Raw genomic sequence first — 22,513 nt, 5'->3', positions numbered from 1 at the left:
TGCCGCAGTACATATAGACGCTACCCTGCCCTCGAATTCCGCACTATTTAACCTTAACCCTTTTTATAAGTTACTTATCCTTTCTTCTATTTTACCCTCTCCCTTATTAAAATATTATTAAAATCGTAGTTTCGATAGCTTATTAATAAGCTAGTATTACTATTTAAAAATAAATAACTTATACTCGTACGTAAGTACTAGGAGTCTTATTATTATAGAAATAATAATAAATATACCGGAGTATTTAAAAGAGCTTTTTAATAAATTTTTAATACTATTTAAAGCTATAATCCTCGAGCTATAAAAAGAAGCTAAGGTATTATATTAATATAGCCCTATTTATCTCGTTAGTATTAATAATAATCTTTTTAATATAAAATATATTATTAATACTCTACGACTATATTATTATACTTTATAAATCGTACTTAATATTAATAAGAATTCTAGCGTTATTTCCTAGTTCGTTTTTTAATTTCTTTATTAAGGCCGTTATTATAAGGTTAGTTTAATTATTAATATTTTAGTAAGTATTTTAACTTAACTTAGAGGCTTTTATAGCCTTTAAGGAGAGGTTTTTAAAGGACTTATAATTAGACTTTTTATTTATTATAGGTAAAGCTATTATAATTAAAGCTATAGCGTTACGAACCTTAATAATAAGTAATTAATAATATAGTTATTTTTTTTATAATAAGCTTAAAAAAGTATTTTAATTTAAATACTAGGTAAGTATTATATTATTTTATTAAAACTATATTTTTATACTTATAACTTAGAAAGAATTAACTTTTTTCGATAATAAGGTACTTAGGTACCCCCTCACCCGGGTTGAGAGGGCTATTATGTTTTATATTGAGGAGGTATTAATAGAGGTCAGATAGATGTCTGGGATGGAGGGGGGAGAGAAGGATAAGAAACGTAAGAACTTGAAGAAGAGATGTATGGTTTTGACGTATTGTGTGCTGAATGGGTGGGGTTTGCACGGTGAGATTGTTCGATAGGTACCTTTGTGGGGTGGAAGAGAGATTCATTGGAGTTGCTTGACAAATGACCCGAGGTGGTTGATGCATTTACGACTAACAGAGGAAAAGAGGATTGTGGCATCCGCATTTGGCTACCTAAATATTCAACTATTAATAAGTTTAAGAAGCTTCGTTGTAATGCGAAGAGACGACCGACGGCAGTGGCTTGACTACTGTTTAACTCTATCGTTTTATATTACTAGAGGATTACCGCAGTATATATAGACGCTACCCTACCCTCGAATTCCGCACTATTTAACCTTAACCCTTTTTTTACTTATCTTTTTTTTTTATACCCTCTTTTTTATTAAGGGATTATTAAAATCGTAGTTTTAATAGCTTATTAATAGGCTAATATTATTATTTAAAAATAAATAACCTATTTTTATATATAAGTACTAGGAGTTTTATTATTATAAAAATAGTAATAAATATATTAAAATACTTAAATAAGCTTTTTAATAAATTTTTAATATTATTTAAAGTAATTATTTTCGAGTTATAAAAAAAAACTAAGGCGTTATATTAATATAGCTCTATTTATCTTATTAATATTAATAATACCCTTTTTAATATAAGATATATTAATAATACTCTATAGCTATATTATTATACTTCGTAAATTATATTTAATATTAATAAGGTTTTTAGTATTATTTACTAAGTTTTTTATTTAAGTCGTTATTATAAAATTAATTTAGTTATTAATATTTTAAGAAGTATTTTAATTTAACTTAGAGGTTTTTATAACTTCTAAAGAGAAGTTTTTAAAGGACTTATAATTAGACTTTTTATTTATTATAAATAAAGTTATTATAATTAAAACTTTAATACTATTTATAAACCTTAATAATAAGTAATTAGTAATATAATTATTTTTCTTTTATAATAAGCTTAAAAAAGTATTTTAATTTAAGTACTAAGTAGGTATTATACTATTTTATTAAAACTATATTCTTATACTTATAACTTAGAAAGAATTAACTTTTTTCGATAATAAGGTACTTAGGCAGTGGCTTGACCCGGTAAAGATGCAGCGTCAATCATTGATCTTTAGCCATAAAGCAAAGTGACCGCCCACTTGCATAATTTATAACTCTATTCGATATCTGGCTTGTACTCCGTATTCGCACTTGCTCGCAAGTCTTTGAAAACATTGTGTCTGGGGCGAAGCCCATTCCTCATGTTCACTTGTCGCACCCATTTGTATAAGTACATTGCATCTCTTCTACCTCAGGTAGGTAGGTAAGGTACCTTAAGGTACCTTAGTGGTAGGACCTCACGACTTGCGATAAGATAAGGTTCGACGCTCCCACTTTAGCGAGCGAAAATCTCAATTGAACGGCTCCGCGGTCGGGCGAAATTCCACCGGTCAGCCCGCCAGCCGTCCATCACATTGCAACCTTCCGTCCCGTGCTCAGAACTCCACATAGCACCCGGTCTCACCGTGAAGTTGCTCTCTCGTCAGTTTTCTGTCTTCAGCTTTGCACGGGGACTCGGCGATCGAAATTACGGCCGGGTGGGTTACAATTCACTCGCTCTCTCTCTCATCGTATTCACTCGTCTGGCGCCACAACGTCACAACGTCCCAGAGCACCTTTCCGGTGCCGTCTTACCTGACAACCTCCTCCACAACGAATACGCAGCCATGTTTGAGCTTCCTGACGCAAAGAGGTGAGGCGCAACCATTACCTCTCCTGTGACCCCCTCCCCCCCTGCGCCTGCAGCAGCGCTGATCAGAACTTGGCACGAAACAGAGTCCGGCGAGAAGACCTCGGGGAGTCGTCCGACGATGAAGGAGCGGACCACGACGAGCAGCAAAATGCGGACCTCCTGGCGAAGCTGCATGCCCGTATGGCGGGCATGCTCGACCTAGGCGACGACGCCGACGCCGACCAGACTTCGACAGAGACGACCGAGCAACCAGCAGCAGCGACGAAGGACGGAGAAACGGGCAAAGATGGCGGCGGCGGAGACGATGAGCCCGAAGAGTTTGAGTTCCGGCTCTTCACCACGTCGAACCCGGCGACAAAGATTGCGCTGATCGACGAGGACGAGCGCGCGATGGCGGGCGACGGAGCCATGATTCGCAAGAGGCCGCTGTCGTACTACATCGCCGGGGAGCCGACGCCCGAAGTGAAGGCGGAGCTCGCTTTCGCGGCGGTGTCGGGCGAGGAGGTTCTTGAGAGGGCGCAGAGGCGGTGGTGGGGGATGGAGCAGCCTTGGCGGGTGACGACGATTCCCGGTACCAGGGTATCGTCAAAGGGAACAGCAGGAACAGCAGCAGCAGCAGGAGGAGATGCTGGGAAGACAAAGGAGGAGGCAGACGCCGCGGCGGCGAGGAGAAGGCGGCCTGGGAAGAAGAAGCGTCTTGCGATACGGGTTAAGCAGCGGGAGAGGGTGAAGAAGGCCGAGGAGCTGGAGAAGTTCAAGGCCGGTAAGGAGGAGGCGCTGAAGGAGAAGAAGAAGAGGCTGAATCGGTTGAAGAAGCTAAGGAAGAGGGCCAAGGCGAAGGAGGGGAAGAATGGGGGCGGCGAGGGTGGTGGTGATGGTGGTGAGTCGGGATCTGGATCTGACGGTGATGAGTGAGGTATCTACATGACTATCTGCGATATTGAACTATTAGCCAGATCGACATGAAAGTGCTCTGGTAAATGTTTCCCCATTGCAGAGGGAATTAACAGAGTCTATCTGAGAGAGCACGCGAAAAAGGTATCCCACATGTGATATGTGTGGACGTTCTCTTCCTTTCATGTCTACAAAATATCCATCACGGTTGGATCTTGAGGCGGAAGACCTCTTTGCATCATGGCATGTAGCAGAAGTGCAATGCTTCAGAGCGCTAAAACTCCAATATGTGACCTACGAGGTTCACTAGCAGAAGCAAATTGTGGATGCCCATGGCGACACCATCGACTGCCAACAAACGCCAACTTAAGAAAACAATTATCTAAATTGAGGCTCTTTGGTTCCCCAATACCTTCCGGCGAAATTCTTCAAAGGTCTATCAAGTCCACCATCTGCATGACGTGCAAGACTTACTATGTGCCCCAGCCAGTCAAGACTCGCGCATTACCGGAGCAGCACTCAAGGGAGGCGACGCGACGTGAATGGCTCGCGAGGTGGGGCCGGGGAGAGCACTGACATACCGGCCCGCCAATGGATGCAGGAGCTCCAGCAGAGAGCTCCCCGTCTTTCCTGGTCGAAAAGGAATGTCCCGGCAGCAAAAAAATTTCGAGGACGCCGACTCTCATCAGACGATACCTCATCAACCTCCTTCCCCCCCTACCTCACCATCACAAAAGCCGTTGTCGACAACGAGCAATTCCATCGTCCATCTCCTCTCTGTTCCTTCTTCTCTCTTTCTACTGTACTATTTAATACCCACAGCCTGCCAAAATGTCCGCCTCTCTGAGATCCGTTGCGCCGTTCTTCCGGACGGCGCGCGCCTCGCTGCGCCAGGGCAACGTTAGCCCCCTTCAGGCCGCTCTGAAGAGACAGAACGTCTCCCCCATCCTCAACGTCTACCGCACATACGCCGTCTACGAGCGGACAAAGCCTCACGTCAACATTGGTATGGGCACCTGGACGATCAATGCGTGGGAAATGTAGCTAATCTGGGGGAACCTCTACAGGTACTATTGGCCACGTCGATCACGGAAAGGTACATATCAAGCAAGACCCGAGAGGATTGTGCCAATGCGCGATAAATACTGACCAAACTCCCAATAGACCACTCTGTCCGCCGCCATCACCAAGAGACAGGCCGAGAAGGGTCTTGCCAACTTCCTCGAGTATGGTGCCATTGACAAGGCTCCTGAGGAGCGCAAGCGTGGTATCACCATCTCTACTGCCCACATCGAGTACTCGACCGACAACCGCCACTACTCCCACGTCGACTGCCCTGGTCACGCCGATTACATCAAGAACATGATTACTGGTGCCGCCAACATGGACGGTGCCATCATCGTCGTTGCCGCCTCCGACGGTCAGATGCCCCAGACCCGTGAGCACTTGCTGCTTGCCCGCCAGGTCGGTGTCCAGAAGATTGTCGTCTTCGTCAACAAGGTCGACGCCATCGACGACCCCGAGATGTTGGAGCTCGTCGAGATGGAGATGCGTGAGCTGCTCAGCACCTACGGCTTCGAGGGTGACGAGACCCCCGTCATCATGGGTTCCGCCCTCATGGCCATGCAGAACCAGAGACCCGAGATTGGTCAGGAGAAGATTGATGAGCTGCTCAAGGCCGTCGACGAGTGGATCCCTACCCCTACCCGTGACCTCGAGAAGCCCTTCCTCATGTCCGTTGAGGATGTCTTCTCCATCTCTGGCCGTGGTACCGTCGTTTCCGGCCGTGTCGAGCGTGGTCTCCTGAAGAAGGATACCGAAGTCGAGATTGTCGGCAAGGGTGACCAGATCATCAAGTCCAAGGTCACCGATATCGAGACCTTCAAGAAGTCTTGCGAAGAGTCCCGTGCTGGTGACAACTCCGGTCTTCTTCTCCGTGGTATCAAGCGCGAGGATATCAGCCGTGGTATGGTCGTCTGCAAGCCTGGCACCGTCAAGGCCCACTCCAGCTTCCTCGTCTCCCTCTACGTCCTGTCCAAGGATGAGGGTGGCCGCCACACCGGTTTCCACGAGAACTACAAGCCCCAGATGTACCTCCGTACTGCCGACGAGTCCGTCACCCTCACCTTCCCCGAGGGAACCGAGGACGCCAAGAACAAGATGGTCATGCCCGGTGACAATGTCGAGATGGTTGCTCAGCTGCACCACCCCTCTGCTGTCGAGGTTGGCCAGCGCTTCAACGTCCGTGAGGGTGGACGCACCGTCGCCACTGGTCTCATCACCCGTATCCTGAAATAAGGGATACTCGCCGAAAAATATCTCAAAACTAGGTGAAACGGCACCCAGAAACACACAACTTCCCCGACATGAAATGGGAACCCGGATGGTGAAAAAATTGGGATTGTACAAAAAAAGGAGTTGGATTGCTTCACGATTTCATGTACAACCGACCCAGAGTTTTCCGCTTTGAGCCCTCGAGCTCGTGTATATTGTCGGGTCTTGGGCTCAAAGATCTCCGCTCTACTTCACCCCTTTGTCTTTGAATCATGTACTTTTAGAAGACGATGGACAATAGAACAATCTGTGCTTTGTGCCACATGACAACATCATTACTTCTAGCTCATGTCAACGCGTATATGCTCGCTTGATATGTCATCGTGTTACTTGATAAACCTCGAGTCATCAATTACATCCCCAGAACTTGGAGGACCAGACTAGCTAGCTGCTTGGTACCCAGGCGTCGCGCGGTTTCACAAGCTACAGGTGAGTCGTGCCGTCTTCACGCGCAGCTCAGCTCAGTCTTTCTTTGCTTGATATTGAGGGCCCCAAAATTTTGGATGGTGGTAAAAGGTTCAATGTCGTGGTATTCGTCTATCCTCAGTTGGACGTCCGACGGATTTTTGCACTTTCCGTTAAGCCAGCCATAAGAACTCCAATTGCCCTTGGAAGCCTTCCCTCTTGTCTGAATGCATTTTTCCACGGGCCACTCATGCCCAACCACCTTCACCAAGTTCCCATCCTTTGCCGTCTCGGAGTTTTGGACAATTTAACGGTACTGTAGAATGACAGACTCGGGTTAGCGGTTTGCGCTTTCTGAAAGTCATGGCCGAACGAGGGGTAAAAGGCTCAGGCCAAAGTCGATCGTAGGTCCCCAGGGTTATCTGTGTTTCGCATACCTTGTTGAAGCCGATGTCCTTGGCCTTCTCACGGAAGCACTGACGGCACAGGTTGAGGTCGTACTTGCGGATGAGACCGGCGGTGTGCTTGCAGACACGGCTATGAAAAGTGAAAATGTCAGCATTTCTGCTTCCTTTCTATGCGCATTTGCGCGCGCGCGCGCGTGTGCGTTCCAATATTCCCGATTCCATTTCCTTGCATCCAAAATCTTCGCTGAGAGAGGGGGAATTTTATTCGTACCAAGAGCGGGAGCCCTTGCCGTAGTTGCGGGGGCGGGAGTTCCAGACAGACTCGTGAGACATGATGGCGGTTGTCGAGCGGGTGGGCGGTGTCGTCGAGAGGGTGGTCGGCGAAAACTCGAGATGGTTTGGCTGTGGTTGGATTGAGGACGTCTGGCGGAAATTTTTGTGCGCCTGTATTTTGCTGGGGCTTGGGTCAGGGTGGGTTGGAGCCCCCTTCGCTTCTGGGGGAAGTCCGTGCTTTGCTGATGCACGTGATATAGATAAGATAGACGATAAGCTTTGCTGATAAGATTTTGTCCCCCCGCCTTCTAGTGGGCCCCTCCTAGGAACGCCGCTTGTTGGAGAAGGAACAAGGGACTGAGCTCTTCTGTGACGTTGGGGGACGACCTGCAAAGTGGCTTCTTTCCTAATTCCTTCACCAGCTGATTTCAAAGCATCGGTCTGCACCACCATTATTCCTAACTGCTGATATCTTTCTCAGCAGCTTGCTATTCTTTTTCTTCGTCGAGATACCATATAGCCTTTTTCATTCCTCCTCGTCCGATCCAATCAAGCAACAATGGTCGTCCTCAAGAGCTTCGTGCTCGGCGCTCTGGCAGCTACCGTTGCCGCCAAGTCTGCCGTGCTTGACCTCATTCCCTCCAACTTTGACGATGTCGTCCTCAAGTCTGGCAAGCCCACTCTCGTCGAGTTCTTTGCTCCCTGGTGCGGCCACTGCAAGAACCTTGCTCCCATCTACGAGGAGCTCGCCACCGCCTTCGAGTCCTCCAAGGATGTTCAGATTGCCAAGGTGGACGCCGACGCCGAGAGAGACCTAGGCAAGAGGTTCGGGATTCAGGGATTCCCTACTCTCAAGTGGTTCGATGGCAAGAGCGACCAGCCTACCGACTATAAGGGAGGTCGTGATCTTGAGGCCCTGAGCACCTTCATCACGGAGAAGACCAGTGTCAAGCCCAAGAAGAAGTACACCCCGCCCAGCGCCGTTAACATGCTCACCGACGAGTCCTTCAAGACTACCATTGGCAGCGACAAGGACGTCCTCATTGCCTTCACTGCTCCTTGGTGCGGACGTAAGTCTCAAGTTCATCATTCCCTTTGTTCTAAGCCGACAATGCTGACCTGATCCTCCTCGGCAGACTGCAAGACCCTCGCCCCCATCTGGGAGACTGTCGCCCAGGACTTCGTTCTTGACGAGGGCGTCGTTATCGCCAAGGTTGATGCCGAGGCCGAGAACAGCAAGGGAACTGCCGCTGCCCAGGGTGTTTCTTCCTACCCCACCATCAAGTTCTTCCCCAAGGGCTCCAAGGAGGGCGAGCTCTACACCGGCGGCCGCAGCGAGGAGGACTTTGTTAACTTCATCAACGAGAAGGCCGGCACCAACCGCAGCCCTGGTGGCGCTCTTAACGCCATCGCCGGTACCATTGCTTCCCTCGACGAGATCGTCGCCAAGTACACTGGTGGCACCAGCCTGGCTGACGCTGCCGCTGAGGCCAAGAAGCAGGCCGAGACCCTCAAGGAGAAGGCCCAGTACAAGTACGCCGAGTACTACGTCCGCGTCTTTGACAAGCTCAGCAAGAGCGACGGCTACGCCCAGAATGAGCTTAAGCGCCTCGACGGCATCCTCTCCAAGGGTGGACTCGCCCCTGCCAAGCGTGACGAGATCACCAGCAAGACCAACATTCTCCGCAAGTTCCTGGAGAAGGTTACCGGTGAGAAGGAGGAGTTGTAGTGAACTCTATCAGCGAATTTCAGACGCATCTTGAACTCTGGGCTTGGGGAGGTTCTGGGAGGTTGAAAAGCAAGCAACATGCAACTGGGTGTGTTTAGCTCCAGTTGGGATTGGTAGTCTAGGATACCGATGATGATGAATAACAATAACAAGTACAACTCAAGTCTGCCTCGTGGAACCCGAACATCATATGTGGCTCCTGTGAGCTTGTCCCATGAACCATAACGCCATCGGCATGCGAACCACTTGCCTCGTGAAGTATGCCATCAAGACTCTGATTCAAGACGACTTGGACGGGCCGGCGTCCTTCTCCTTGTTAGCTAGAAGAGCCGCCTCAAGGTTGTCAAGGCGGCGAGACATTTCGTCCACTGCGTAGCTTTAGTACGTAGTACAGGAACATGAGCTAGATTCCATTTTCTCGGGGACTTCCTAGGCTTACTCTTTGCAAATATCTCACTTGAGACGCCCGCGAACTTATTAGAGATTGTGTTGAGAAGTTCCTCAACGGCTGCGTTGACGTCTGTCTTGGGATCCTCAGAGATCTGTGAGGTTCTTCGAGTTAGTTTATGGAAGGCCATACTCATGACTTTGTCTGCCGCCCTGGGTCGACAGCAGGACAGGCGACGTGCCAGAGGCCAAGTGAAAGGTGAAGTAACTGACCGCAGACTGGTTTGCGCTTGAGTCGGGGTTGTTGGAGGCCATTGTTTATCTGCGAGAGAGCCTTTCAATAGTCAGAGGAAGAAACAGAGTGTGAAAATCCCGACGCTGTTGTCTAAGTTGTTTTGTTTGTTTTTGAGATAACGTCGGCGGGGTTGTGAGCCTTGATGTTTGGCTGGCTGGGAGTTATGAGAGATGAAGCGGTCCAGGTTTGGTGGGGTTCAATGTGTTTGCGCTGTTGGTTCCAGCAAACATGTAATGCGGAGGGGCCAAGATGCGCACGCGGAGGCCAGCTCTGGAAGGTGTCTGCTACGGCGTGCAGCGCTAGCACCAGGGGATGGGTACCTATCCGCCCTCCGTGGGGCCTGCCTAAGGCGATAAGACGACTGAAGCATCCCCGGGCTCCGGTATCCGTTGCGCCGTCAAACGGTCCGCTTTCAGCAACTTGGCTGATGCCGTCATCCGTCTTCAAAGTTACTTTTGGTCTACAGTGTTCAGTTCATCCGTACATCGTCACCCATTCCCGATTGCTACGCTACGGACATTTTTTAACTGTGTCTCCCTTTTTTCGACCAACAAGGCTTCCTGCAACAACCGACACCCGCCGGCCAGAGCAGCAGAGCAATGGCCCCGAGTTGAGCGGCACAAGGCACGCCGCACACCATGCCCAGTCCATACCGAGACCCGCGCCTCGTCTTCCTCGCCCTCGCCTTCGTCGGCGTCTTCTGGATCCTCCTCTCCCCCGGCAATGGCGGCGCGTCTCTCTTCTCCGCCTCGGACCTGGCGATCCAGCGCCTGCGGCGACACCAGCACGCTCTCGACCTCCTAAACACCTCGACGTACGGCGACTTTTCACCGCGCGAGAACGGCACATCCGAGGACCTGCCCCCTAGGTCGCTCAACCTGACGGGTTTCCGTCCCGAAGACGGTTTCGCCTGGGACGATCTCGAACGCTTTCGGGAACGCTGCTTGGAATGGAGCCACAACGCGATACCGCCCGTCGGCGGGGTGAACCTGTGGGACATTGGAGAGGGAGAGCCGGTGTGGCAGAACGCCACGGGCGCGGTCAAGGGGACCTGGATCCGGAGGGAAGCGACGTCGAGGAGAGAATGGACGAACTACAACCTGAGCGCCATCACGCCGAGCCTGCATTGGAGCGGCACGCAGTCGGAGTGGGCCAGGAATATCACTGGAGACGAGGGCAAGATCTTGATGGACCTCGTCGACACTGGTAAGCACGGGAGGGAGCTGGATTACCGCAGCGACGTTGAGGACGACGAGGGCCCCTCGTCCGGCGGCAAGGTGCGCAGCGCAAAGGCTTCCATTACCATTGAGGATTTCAAGGGCAGCGGCGTCAACTGGGAGATGAGGCTACATGGTGTCCAGTGGCCTCGTCAGGGGACCATCCTATTGACGACGACCAGCGAGAAGTTTGACGGCATTTTCGGTTTGCCGCATCTAGCACCCAGCCTAGACTTCTTCCAGTCGAGCCAACGGTTGCTCAACCTGACCCTCGCTGAAGTACTCCGTAGGAAGGAGAAGGAGGTGTTCAACGATGGCGTGATGCCATGGACTTCGGACCTGTCGAACCCACCGGATACGCTGAACCCGACGCCGCACTGCGAGTACATCATGTATGCCCAAGTACATCCACCGGACAGGAACTTTCTAGACATGAAGGGCTTTCACCCAACCAGGGAGGGCATGGCAAGGATCATAAGCGACATTGAGCAGGAATTACGATTCCCGGAAGGCGCGCCCATTCGCGGCGTCCCAGAGCTCCAGCTCTCAGCCGTCATTTGGTCCCCAGACTGCGCCTTCTTTCTCGAGACCAAGGGGCCGCCGGATTTCGCGCCCGTTGATGGACAACATCTCCAAGGCATGAAGACGGAGATTATCTACCACAAGATCCGTGTATGGATCCTCCTCTTCGCGATGGTGATCCTCACGCAGGCCCTCCTCCTCAAACAGCAGATGAAGGAGTCAGCTACACCTTCGACGATGGGTCGCATTAGCTACTCGACCATTAGCATGATGGTCATGGTGGACGGCGGTATTTTCGCCGCTGCGTCAATGTGGGCTTTGGATGCCAGCATCACGTACCTGGAGTCACTTTCGCTCCTCTTTTCAGCATTCCTGTCCATGTCCCTCGGCGGCTTCTTTTTGGCGGAAATTCACAAAGTGCAGGAGCCTGAGAACAGAAGGCGCGCCGAGAGGGAGCAGCAAAACGCAAACAATGACTCGCCGCGCACGCCGGCAACGCCTGCGCAAGGTCTCGAGGCGGACTCCCTCCCGCGGCCCGTCACCGCGGGGCCTCGCAGGAGAGCACCCTCGCCTCCGATCATCATTCCCTCGGATCAGGATATCGACGCGGAGATCGCAGACGCCGCGAGCGGTGCGGCAGCCGTACCGACAGCGGGCACCGGCGCGGGGGGCGGCCATCGCATCGGGCCCGAGGTCACGTTCCAGTCCGTCATATTCCGCTTCGCCATGACCGTGTCCCTCATCCTCCTCGTCTCCATCGCCTCCACGTCCTGGTACCCACGCGTGCGCAACTTCTTCGTCAACAGCGTGGCTCTCGTCTACTTTTCCTTCTGGGTGCCGCAGATCCACCGCAACATCATCCGCAACTGCCGCCGCGCGCTGACCTGGCAGTTTGTCATTGGCCAGTCCGTCCTGCGGCTGCTCCCCTTTGCCTACTTTTACGTCTACGAGAACAATTTCCTCTTTGCCGAGACGGACCGGCGCGCGTTCCTCGTTTTTTGCGCGTGGTTGTGGATCCAGCTCTGGGTGCTCGCCTTCCAGTACGTGCTCGGCCCGCGGTTCGGTATACCAAAGAGCTGGACGCCCGACGCGTGGGATTACCACCCGATCCTGCGCGAGGATGGCGTCGAGGCCGGCGGGCTGCCGATCGGTTTGCTCTCGGAGCCGGGATCGCCGTCTCTGGAGAGGGTGAGGTCGGGCGGCGGCGGTGAGGACGTGAGGGATAAGAAGGGCGGCGGTGGTGGGAGTAACCTGCGCGCCATCGACTGCGCTATTTGCCGTGAGGTGCTCGAGGTGCCCGTCATGCGGGCGGGCGAGGAGGATCCGACGGCCGGAGGGGTCGTCGGCGTGTTTACGAGGAGGAATTACATGGTGACGCCGTGCCGGCACATCTTCCACAGCGCGTGTCTGGAGGGTTGGATGCGTTTTAGATTACAATGTCCTATATGTCGAGAGGAGCTGCCTCCCTTGTAGGAGTAGCGAAAGGAGCGGTTGCATGTCCGCTTTGGTTGTGGGCTTGGAGCGCGTGCCATAGCGGGAAGATTTGATCGTGTGCTTTGTTAGAAAATGATACCAAAATGAGAGTGGATTTAGTATACAGCATCACGTTGCATTCCGTTTGCCCTTGCGGTCTATGGAGTTGTTTAAGGTCTGTCGAGTGAATGGTACCGTGACTGTTTACTTGTGCCCTATATGACATGGAAATCGACCATCGATGTGGACGGTATTGGCTCTCGAAACACAAGCCGGCCCTTACTTGAGGAATGAAGACTTCCGAGACTAGGGGTTCGAGGTCTCTACAGGGATACCAAAGAGAATTTCACACATCGCTCGCCATGGTGTATTTGTTTCCTACCCGAGGGACAGCCCTCGGAGCCACGCTTCAAGTGAAATACGAGTTGCTTCGTGATACGGGACATTTCCTGGTTGCCAGAAAGGACTATAGCAAAAAGAGAGAAGAAAGTTTCCTGAAAAGGGGGGGACATCGGTGTTCTGTATCCTCACCGAGACAAAAACGCCTGGCCCCCTCTCCAGTGCTCTGGAATATCATAGAACTTGCGTCAAGTAGAGGAAAAAAAAGCCTGCTATACTCCATATATGTCTTTCGGCCAGGGTGTAATTCGTTCTTCTTATTCTATTTTTGATTAAATGCCCCAATATTATGGGGTCATAAAAGAACGAATGCATCGATGTATTCATGGGACCGTAAGAAAGACGAACTCGTATGACTATGGAAGGTCACCAGCCATTCAGGGCGATTTATCACCTGTATGATGATGAGGAGGGGGAAGGGGAGTTCATCATGACCCTCGAGTCTGTGCTTATTCGCTACACAGGGTGTGGGCAGGTGAGTAGAAATGTGAATTTTGTGATGACGTGGATAGGCTTTCGATATCAAATCTCTGGTCTTCAGCGGTGATAGAGGTCTTCTTTTGTAGAGAATCTCAGCTACTACATCTTGGTGTAAGTCGATAGGCAAAAACATCTGGTTCAGGTCAATATTGTTACGTGATTACCCAAGGTTTCGCTTATTCCTTCTACCCACTGGCTTCGTCATCGTATATACTACGACGAAGTGGCTGGCCATACAATCACGAAAACCAAACGAGGTCATGACAGCAGTTTCAACATGACGTGGGAGACGGGAAGAGAAGTCTGGGGGACGAGGCCGCGGCTAGCATTTTGCCATCGCACGTAGCCTGGCATAAAAGAACATGCTGCGCCGTATACACCACGCGGAAAGAAGTACTACCGATGGAAACAAGCCCGCAAGCCGCCAAAGGTGTTTTCCTCAAAACACAATTCGCAGTCTTCTACCACTGGAAAAAGCATAGAAGCGGCAAAGACTACAAGATCTCCCGGGGACCCGTAGAGATTCAGGGGAAACACCCGCCGCGCTTCCGCTCCGCGCCGCCGCCATCGCATGGTGTTTGTCCCATTGATCAAGGTATCTTACCTACATTGGACCAGTCGAATGGCCAAACCGGTCCCTCCCGTTCAAATTTGAAAGTGGCCGACCAGCTGGTGTCTCAATCAGTGGACCAATGATCATAGGTAGATGACCCATCTCTTAGTCGCCGCTTTCCATTTCCCTGGGGCGCACATTGCATTGTTTGAAAAGGGGCAACTAACCCAAGGCACAGAATTGCTGCAGCCAAGCTCGCTGGCGTGCCATTCAGGGGTGTGTCAGGTCGGCGGAACGACTCGAGTGCATCCACACCATCTCCGTGGCGTTGGGGACTAGAAGGTATCAACTGCTGGATCTGGCTTGGGCCTGCCTCGATTCGAGTCTCCCCAAAAGCCACCTTGGATGATAAACTTAGCATTGTGATATCGATAGTGGCGGTTCAGTTGCCCATATCGCGATGAAAGCAAGGTACGACTGCTGGCGATGCTCGTAAGAAGAGTCGGGTGGGTGTCTCCCGAGGAGTAGGAAGAAGGCAACGAGATGATCACCCCTGCCCCGGCTCTGCGGTCATGCGGCACAGCAACGTCCCTAACCCATCTGTCATACCTTATCCTCCTGCCTACCAAGATGTCAGCATCATTTCCGTTACGAAAAGAAAATAATGGTTTCGATCGTGTCAGTGAACCTGATCGTCAGTAGCCCACCAAATCGGACCAGGGGCTCGTTCTGGATGTTAATTTTACAGGTGATGCGGACCTCTTGTACGTGCAAACAGCAAAGGAAATCTCGTTTAGCGATCAATGAATGAGCGCCACAAGTGTGAGAGCGTTTATATCCATCGGTCCTGGGACAGTAAGAAAGATTTGTCTTTCATGTTGTGTCGTGTGAGGGAAGCGGTACAAGGGCGGCCGGATGCCAGCGGCCGAGAGCGCCGGTGTGACGAACGTGGTCGTCACGGGCCCTTAGGAGGCGACACCAGTGACACCGTGACCGGTGTGGAGATCAGAACGTTTAGCTCCCGCACCCGGAAGCCTGGGACGTATCTCGGGCGAGTCCGAGAAGAATGACGCAGCGGAAACGGCGTGCCGAGGCCTGGAGCCATCCGGGACAGGGTGGGTTCCATGAGCGACTGATCCTCAACTAGTCTTCCCAGGGATCTTTGATTTGTTCTCAGGGCAGCCCCGTAAGGCGGAGAGAGGCAAGGAGTAGGCGATACTGGCAAAGCCGAAGTTCGGATAACCTGAGGTTTCTGACTGTCTGCTTGTGATGTACAGATACGGGTGCCCGAATTTGGACAGCTTCGGCCAGTGTGTGTAGACGATCAACCGCGTGGGGTACTCCACGATGGACACGCCTATCAGTCAGACTGTTTCGGACTACCCAGATACTTGGGTATCGTGCCGTCGTATGAAATCATAGCCAACGCACCGAGGCTCAGGAAAAGGCCCGAGGGAGGTTTGCACGGCCAGCTCAGTGGTCAGTAGAACCAAGCTTGCAAGCACCAGCGTGGCAGACCCTGGTGGCTGTAAGCACAGCCTGCCATCGAGTGGAACTTTTGGGGCCATGATGGAATCCGTACCAGCGAAGCTCTCGCTTCCATTCTGACATGCAGCTTAGCTGCATTGGCCTGTCCGATAGGATTGGCCCAACGGGTGCCCGAAATTTGCAGTGAAGGCAGGTCGGACAAGGCATCTCGCGAGGCATTATGCCCTGGTGCTTGAACCACCCTCTGGCATCGGAGCTCGCGATGGTAGATTGGTACCTGACAGACCGAATGTGCCATCAAAGTAGCCGCGGGTCGTTGTGCATAAAACCACGATGCACGTGTAAGGGAATGGGGGTCCCATACCGAGACGTCCCCTACCCCGCGGTCATGGGAATCGCCAGCGGACATGTCCGAGAGACATTGATGCTTGGTGACGGGCAGAAATGGAGCCCCCAAAGGCTGCCGCGGAAAACGCTTCCCAATCGATCTGGCTGAAATCATCATAGGGAGATTCTGCAATGTTCCTGCGTCGAGCTGGCTATCGTAAATTCCACTTGCAAAGTACCGTCATATCAGCCGCTCTCTTGGGTCCTTGGCATACGACGCCTTTCATTCGTAGTCGATTTGAAATAACACAAAGACATCCAAATCACTACCGAGGCCCGCTGGCTGGCTGCCCTTCGCAGCCATGGGAGAGTCTCACTCCCGAACACCACTGGTTCGCAGAGGTCTCAGTTCCCAATGTCGAGGGCTTTGGGTCGAACTATATCTCCGGAACCGGTTGCTAGTCCGTGGGATTCGGGTCCGTGGTCGCAGTTGACACATCGGCATCCCGCCCCATGCCACAGCAAAGGGCGAAATCTACCGGAGAGGCGCCGCCAGGCGACGAGGAAGCCGGAACACCAATCGGTTGTTCCTCCAGGGGGAAGAGAGATGATCAGACGGACCCTCACGTCTCAGACTCTAGACACCTGAATGTGTTGAGTGGCTGATGTTCGTCGAAGTCGGTGACTACCCTGCAGAAGCGAGAACCTAGAAACGGGCGTGGAGTAGGCCACGGCTTCTAGTCAGCCCGTGATCGCATTTACACGGTAAGCGATCATGGTTGGTAGGGCTGAAGAAGACGCAGAGAAGGTGCGTAGATGCAGCGAACGTCATTGTGGGAAGACACTGGTGCCGTCAATCGTGGGTCGGTGTGGCTTCCTTCTGCAGTCTCTCAAGAAGCAGAGGGTGGCTTTTTGATGGACGATGGCTGAGCAGCGGCGCTAAGGCAGGCGATATGTAGGCAGTCTTGAGGCAGATTCTCAAGATGCAGTGGGATACATGGGGGCTCCTGGCTCGAGAGGAGGCCGCTCAAGCCCTTGGGCCAGTACGTCCAGGGAAGGCCAGTGGAGGCTTTCCTGGTCACCCAGGGCCATGCTTCGAGGTCTACCTATGGCGCATAGGGCTGAGATGGAGGGTCAAGGAGTGGGTGAGAGTTTATCCCGCCTTTGGAAATGGGATGGTCCCCATGGTCCCCGTGGTCCCTTGTTTTCCCCCCTCCTTTGCTGCTGACAACGACCTATAGACGAATGCATCCAAGCCCCTCAGACAGCGGAAGCGGGCCGGTAGGATGGATATTGCATGTGGCGCAGCTGACATGGCCGAAGCGGTGAATCAAGCCGAGACATGGGCTTTTGTTTGCCAGACAAGATGCAAGCCGTGTCTGTCCAGAAACTCGGCGAGAAATGAATGGATTGGGCAAAGTGTGAGGTGGGGGAAGTTGTCAGGTTTCTAGTGGAATTGTGTGTGTGTTTCCATCCGTGGGAACAGCGCCGGGAAAGGCAACAAAACGTTTCGATACCTTGGTCTGAACATCTGGTCAGTGCTGAGGTACAACCATGGGTACTCCTGTATATACCTCACTCGAGGTATTGAAGTACAGACACCACAAATTACAGATCACCAGTGACCAAAGGGCAATGGCTTACATGCTTGCCTACCTTACAGGCCACAGCCCTTCCCGCGAGACAAGACCCTCTGCTCCTGCCATGCTCGCCTGGCAGTGACACAACGCCGTCGAGACGGGCCGCGTGCGTCTGGTCATCATGCCGTCTCATGCTTCTCCGGTCTTGTTTCCCGCAACTTGAACTGACAAATGCTCGGGCTACTGCTTCTGCTCCTGCTCGACTGGTGCTGCTGCCCGTTGGCGATACGAGGAACGGTGACAGAACCATGCAGCTGCAGCGCGCTCTTGCATGCCAAGAGAGACTACCTCCTGCTCCCGTGATTGTCTTGTCTCTCTCTCTCTCATTCTCGGAGTTCACCTCCGGGGAAAAGCAGGCAGAAGCGATTTCTATTCCGGTCCGTATCAATCCGGGGTGTTACAGATGCGATAAACTTGTAGAACCTCACCTCCAGAGTGCTGGACCGTCAGCGATGCCAATGCTTCCAGGTCCTCCACGAGAAGAGCGAAAACGTTCACCCGGGCATCGCAATTGCATCGGGTCATGGCGAGCCCAGCTACAACATACCTCATTGGGATAAATGCCCGCCTCATATGCCCTGCTCATGCCTTGCTCGCGCATCTACGAGGTACTGGCGATGTTGCATCGCCGTCTTGACCTTCAGTTTTGAGAAGCTCAAAGTCAGATAACCCCACAGGCGCTCGTCTTGGCTCTTCTGCGTTTACGATGATGGAATCTGTAGAATCAATGCCATGATTGCATCCACTTTGAAGTATAAGTAGTAGATGAAATATTGAAGAACATGCAGATATCGATGTAATTGCCAGTATCGCTCGACAGTGAACAATGCCCGTCATCAGCGCAACCGCAGTCCTCCTAACTCTAGGCCTCTGGGCCCTAGCCGCTCCCGCACCGGTTCCCGCCCCGGCCTTCGTCGCCGCGGACGGCACTATCCCGGGCGAGTACATTGTCTCCCTGAAACCGGGCCTCGCCCGTTCCCAAATCGAGTCCCACCTCTCCCGCGCCGCCTCCGTGCACGCCCGCCGCCGGCGCGACACCACTCCCACAGGCGGCATCAGCAAGACCTTTTCCATCGGCGCCTTCAACGCCTACGCGGGCTCCTTTGACGAGGCCACGCTCGCCGAGATCCTTAGCGGCGACGTCGAGGGCGCCGTGGCTTCTGTCGAGCCGAATCGCCTCGTGGAGATTGACGCCCTCGTCACGCAGGATGCCGCGCCGTGGGGTTTGGCGAGTTTATCGTCACTGAATCAACTGTCGAGCTCGTCTGACGGTCAACCTTATACCTACGATGACTCTGCGGGCGAGGGCTCGTTTGCGTATATCGTCGACACGGGCGTGCAGGTGTACCACCCTGACTTCGCGGGCCACGCCGTGAAGGGATACAGTTCGCAGCCTGACGAAGAGTTTGATGACTTTGGCGGGCACGGCACGCACGTTGCTGGGACGGTTGGGTCCCAGACGTACGGGGTCGCGAAGAAGGCCACGGTTGTGGATGTTAAAGTCCTTGCTGGTTTTGTAAGTCGCCTCTGTCTCTTTCTCCGGTTGCTACCACGGAGGATGTCGCCCTTACAGTGTGACTGGTGGTCAAATCTACCTGTCAAGTCTAACAAGTCTAACTTTCGGGGACAGGGCACCGGCAGCGTCGCAACGGTCCTCGATGGCTACAACTGGGCCGTCAACAACATCACAGACACCCCCGGTCGCCTCGCCAAGTCCGTCATCAGCATGAGTCTCGGTAAGAACCCCCGAAATTCAACCGCAAGCCAATATTGCGCCCGCTGGCCATAGATGGGTACTCCCCCCCCTTGAAGTTTCGACTAACACGCAACCTTCCCTCGGTTTCCTGCTGCAGGGTTCCCAGTAAGCACAACAGCCTCCGCCCTCGACGAGGCGGTCAACGCAGCCTACGACCTGGGTGTCCCGACCGTCGTGTCGGCCGGAAACCTGAACCAGGACGCCAGCCGGCGCTCGCCCGCGCGGGCGGCACGCGCCTTCACGGTGGCGGCCGCGGACTGGAACCGGACCCGGGCGTCCTTTTCCAACTTTGGCAGCCTGGTCGAGGTGTTTGCGCCGGGCGTTGAGGTGCGCTCGCTCGGACTCGACAACGGCACGACGGTGTACTCGGGTACCTCGCAGGCTGTCCCGCACGTAACGGGTCTGATCGCGTACCTGAGGGGCAAAGAGGAGGATTTGTCTACCCCGGATGAGGTGTTTGCGAGGGTGAGGGAGCTTTCTGTCGAAGGTGTGGTTCGGGATCCTCAGGGTACTGCCAATCTGCTTGCTTTCAACGGTGTTGTTTCCTCCTAAGGGTCCGGGGCGTGTAAGTGCGTGTTGTTGACTCGCAGGGCCAAAGAGGAAAGAGGCGCAGGCGTGGAGGTATTTTGCCAATGTTGGGTCGCCGGACCTGATACAGACACATGCATTACTTACATGTGAGATACATGGAAGCAGCAGCAATCATCCATCCTGGGTGAAGAGTCTCTGAGACTGTGTCACTTGGCTCTCATTGTCTGGGCCCCCGGTCTTGCGTCTGTTTCGTAGCAATTCTCAACTTGGAACTTGTATTTGTTTGCTTGAATCGGCGGTACATGGGGGGTTCGTACTCCCTCAACCTTCGAGCACTTTGTAGAAAGTCTTTGGCATAGGTATCTATCCAGTGGTTCTGGATGCCTGGGCCTGGTTGAGACGCAATGTCATTGATACCACTCTGCCCGGATACACTCCTCAGCCAGTAGATTGCTTCCATAATACAGGGTATTTTAAGAGCCCGCTTGGTAAGCTCGCCGGTCCGGCGTCGGTGTAGTCGCAGATGCCGAAACGGCAACCCTCAGGGCCCAGTAACCCTTTGCCTAGCGGAGCCGCCGTTTCTATTGGCAGCGGCGGGCGCCGACAACACACCAACCGCTTTCGATGCTGGGCCTGGGAAGGGGAACAGCATGGTGACTGCATCGAGACGTGGGCGGGCCGGCTAGTGTAGTCTCTAGACTGCAGTACTCCGTAGTCTGTAGAGCAATGGAACGAGAACTGCGGTCTTTCGAGCTACACCAAGGTAAGGTAGCCGTAATGGTCTAGGGAGAAAGGGGTGCCTTGTCCAACGAATCCACAGGTGAGCACGTGTTGTCGCGGGGAACCCACCGTCATCCATGTCCTCTCCCTGCTCCACTCGCCGTTCTCTCTTTTCAATCTTGTGTTTATGGATTCTGGAGGGTGACTGGCCCAGTAGGTGGGAGCAAATCTGCGAATTGGCGATGATGACCTGCCTGTTCGCCTGCAGGGCTTAGCCGCCCACCACCAGGGGGGCCAACAGAACCGAAACAAACAGCACAGCCACGAAGAAACGACAACTTTGTATCCGTAATGCAGGTGAACTAACAAGTCGTTGGTGTCATCATCCAAGGGGTATGGAAGCATGGTGGAAGGCTTCGCCGAGACTAAAGCGGCCTGGTAGTGATGATAAATCCCGTCGGTGTTTGGAGAGGGTGAGAGGTTGGGATGAGATGGCAACATGGGAATAAGGAACGAAATGAAGGACGTGGAGGTTACGTCCAACATCCGAGAGAGGTCGGAAGAGGGAAGGAGTGGGGATGAGAAGATGGAGATCTGGAGAGAAGGAGGTTACTGCGTACCTACTGTTACTTGCTCTTGTGCGATGAACAGACGTCGACAGGTGTATCCGTATCCGTACCCAAGCATGTTGAGGATACAACCACCATTGTTCACTTTGACTATTTCCTCGCTTCTCCTTGCTCTATGAGCGAGTATCTCTCATGAATATCTGCCGACTACTCACCCATTTCTATCCATTTATCAGATAACCATCGTTGCTTATCCATCTCCGCTCCCACTTTTCGTTTCGCTTCGTTGAAAGGGCTCAAAATCGAGACTCTGGCGCTCATTGCAGGGTACCTCGAACGTTTCTTCAGACCATCGCACACAAAGGCAGGGTACAAGGACGAGAGCGGAAAGACCCAATTACCAATTGGGGCAAGTTCCTCGACGAGCCGGGGACTAACATGGACGGGCCAGGTACTCGACCCCTGTCTCGCATGTACTTCGCCGACGCCAACAGGTACCGCGGTACGTATTCGGATACACAAAAGTTGTTCTTTTTCTTCCCATCTCTTTGATCTGAAGGAGAGCGGAGGAGATCGCACAACGGGCCAAAAGGATGGACAGAGGAAGGCAAGGTCTCTCGTGTTGCACCGAGAACGTAGGTATTCCTAATTTCATACCGTGTACGGAGTACGACAGGCAAGAAGAGCCATGCTTGTGAGACGTTGAGTTCTTTTCCTTGTGCGCATTTCCTGTCCAGTAAAACAGAATTCCTGCGCTGTCAGTCAGATTACCTTTCCTACCTGTCACTCAAGTGCCCAGGAGTAAATGCCCTGCCCTCTCTTCTGCTCTTCTGCTCATCTACTTCATTTTCACCTTCGAAACGAAGTACGGATAGCAGATATTCATAAACGTCTGATTCATCACGGCGAGCCTCACTGACTCTGGTTTGGGAGAACGCGCGGTACAAGTCTAAGGTAGCGTACACAGGCAACAGGTGCGGCGACCCAGACCAGACGCCTTGTCTCGCCTGCCCTGGAGGGGTTCAATGTTTCTTGTATAATGAATGTTTGCTTCGTGCTGGTATTCGTACTCCCTCCCCCTTGTCTCTTTCTCTCCAAGTCTCTCTGGCTCGCATACCTTACTTACTTGACCGAGTACTTTGTCCAATACTTCGTACGGATACACACAATTGAGATGGAAAGCAGTAACGATTTCAAGGCCGTGGATGGCCGTGGATGGCTCAAGCCTCTCTTCGTCGTCGTCGTCTTCTTCTTCTTTTTCTCCTCCTCCTCCTTCTTCTACTACTGCTACTACTACTACTTCTTCTTCCTCTTCCTCCTCCACCCTCTCTCTCAACCCTCACCTTTCTCCTCCACCACCCCACCATCTGCGGATACCTTTTCTTTTCTCTTCCGCAGCTTGAGCTAGGGGACTA

At 52.4% G+C, this 22,513-nt stretch overlaps 11 protein-coding genes across 11 annotated transcripts; 9 read left to right on the top strand and 2 right to left on the bottom strand.

Moving 5' to 3' along the window:
- Nucleotides 1-2,373: 2,373 nt before the first annotated feature.
- On the top strand, nt 2,374-3,614 carry CLUP02_08199 (uncharacterized protein; the record flags this gene model as incomplete). The annotated part of the gene is made up of 2 exons (XM_049287189.1): nt 2,374-2,699; nt 2,783-3,614. Coding segments are annotated over 2 exons (1,158 nt in total), but the record flags the coding sequence as incomplete, so codon positions are not given.
- Nucleotides 3,615-3,777: 163 nt separating this feature from the next.
- CLUP02_08198 (uncharacterized protein) lies at nt 3,778-3,963 on the top strand (the record flags this gene model as incomplete). The annotated part of the gene is made up of 2 exons (XM_049287188.1): nt 3,778-3,840; nt 3,904-3,963. The coding sequence occupies 2 exons, from the start codon at nt 3,778-3,780 to the stop codon at nt 3,961-3,963; spliced, it is 123 nt and encodes a 40-aa protein (XP_049144331.1).
- A 461-nt stretch (nt 3,964-4,424) lies between these two features.
- Nucleotides 4,425-5,983, top strand: CLUP02_08197 (translation elongation factor Tu; the record flags this gene model as incomplete). The annotated part of the gene is made up of 4 exons (XM_049287187.1): nt 4,425-4,599; nt 4,661-4,689; nt 4,758-5,877; nt 5,940-5,983. The coding sequence occupies 4 exons, from the start codon at nt 4,425-4,427 to the stop codon at nt 5,981-5,983; spliced, it is 1,368 nt and encodes a 455-aa protein (XP_049144330.1).
- Nucleotides 5,984-6,031: 48 nt separating this feature from the next.
- CLUP02_08196 (uncharacterized protein) lies at nt 6,032-6,136 on the top strand (the record flags this gene model as incomplete). Its single annotated transcript, XM_049287186.1, has 1 exon — nt 6,032-6,136. The coding sequence occupies one exon, from the start codon at nt 6,032-6,034 to the stop codon at nt 6,134-6,136; it is 105 nt and encodes a 34-aa protein (XP_049144329.1).
- Nucleotides 6,137-6,580: 444 nt separating this feature from the next.
- Nucleotides 6,581-7,072, bottom strand: CLUP02_08195 (40S ribosomal protein S29; the record flags this gene model as incomplete). Its single annotated transcript, XM_049287185.1, has 3 exons — nt 6,581-6,648; nt 6,706-6,869; nt 7,011-7,072. The coding sequence occupies 3 exons, from the start codon at nt 7,070-7,072 to the stop codon at nt 6,581-6,583; spliced, it is 294 nt and encodes a 97-aa protein (XP_049144328.1).
- A 499-nt stretch (nt 7,073-7,571) lies between these two features.
- On the top strand, nt 7,572-8,966 carry CLUP02_08194 (protein disulfide-isomerase erp38; the record flags this gene model as incomplete). Its single annotated transcript, XM_049287184.1, has 4 exons — nt 7,572-8,082; nt 8,149-8,737; nt 8,793-8,829; nt 8,895-8,966. 4 exons carry the CDS (start codon nt 7,572-7,574, stop codon nt 8,964-8,966), a joined length of 1,209 nt encoding a protein of 402 aa, XP_049144327.1.
- Nucleotides 8,967-9,020: 54 nt separating this feature from the next.
- On the bottom strand, nt 9,021-9,443 carry CLUP02_08193 (heat shock factor binding protein 1; the record flags this gene model as incomplete). Its single annotated transcript, XM_049287183.1, has 3 exons — nt 9,021-9,109; nt 9,181-9,283; nt 9,402-9,443. The coding sequence occupies 3 exons, from the start codon at nt 9,441-9,443 to the stop codon at nt 9,021-9,023; spliced, it is 234 nt and encodes a 77-aa protein (XP_049144326.1).
- A 618-nt stretch (nt 9,444-10,061) lies between these two features.
- On the top strand, nt 10,062-12,635 carry CLUP02_08192 (uncharacterized protein; the record flags this gene model as incomplete). The annotated part of the gene is made up of 1 exon (XM_049287182.1): nt 10,062-12,635. The coding sequence occupies one exon, from the start codon at nt 10,062-10,064 to the stop codon at nt 12,633-12,635; it is 2,574 nt and encodes an 857-aa protein (XP_049144325.1).
- Nucleotides 12,636-13,386: 751 nt separating this feature from the next.
- CLUP02_08191 (uncharacterized protein) lies at nt 13,387-14,210 on the top strand (the record flags this gene model as incomplete). The annotated part of the gene is made up of 2 exons (XM_049287181.1): nt 13,387-13,521; nt 13,785-14,210. The coding sequence occupies 2 exons, from the start codon at nt 13,387-13,389 to the stop codon at nt 14,208-14,210; spliced, it is 561 nt and encodes a 186-aa protein (XP_049144324.1).
- A 2,655-nt stretch (nt 14,211-16,865) lies between these two features.
- Nucleotides 16,866-18,191, top strand: CLUP02_08190 (uncharacterized protein; the record flags this gene model as incomplete). Its single annotated transcript, XM_049287180.1, has 5 exons — nt 16,866-17,069; nt 17,124-17,308; nt 17,369-17,440; nt 17,497-17,899; nt 17,943-18,191. 5 exons carry the CDS (start codon nt 16,866-16,868, stop codon nt 18,189-18,191), a joined length of 1,113 nt encoding a protein of 370 aa, XP_049144323.1.
- A 157-nt stretch (nt 18,192-18,348) lies between these two features.
- Nucleotides 18,349-19,830, top strand: CLUP02_08189 (alkaline protease; the record flags this gene model as incomplete). The annotated part of the gene is made up of 3 exons (XM_049287179.1): nt 18,349-19,038; nt 19,153-19,258; nt 19,376-19,830. The coding sequence occupies 3 exons, from the start codon at nt 18,349-18,351 to the stop codon at nt 19,828-19,830; spliced, it is 1,251 nt and encodes a 416-aa protein (XP_049144322.1).
- Between the last annotated feature and the right edge of the window lie 2,683 nt (nt 19,831-22,513).

This window comes from Colletotrichum lupini, chromosome 4 (genome assembly GCF_023278565.1).
Source record: "Colletotrichum lupini chromosome 4, complete sequence".
NCBI lineage: Eukaryota > Fungi > Ascomycota > Sordariomycetes > Glomerellales > Glomerellaceae > Colletotrichum > Colletotrichum lupini.
The sequence above is the reverse complement of the archived record's forward strand: the minus strand, read 5'-3'. Positions and strand labels throughout refer to the sequence as shown.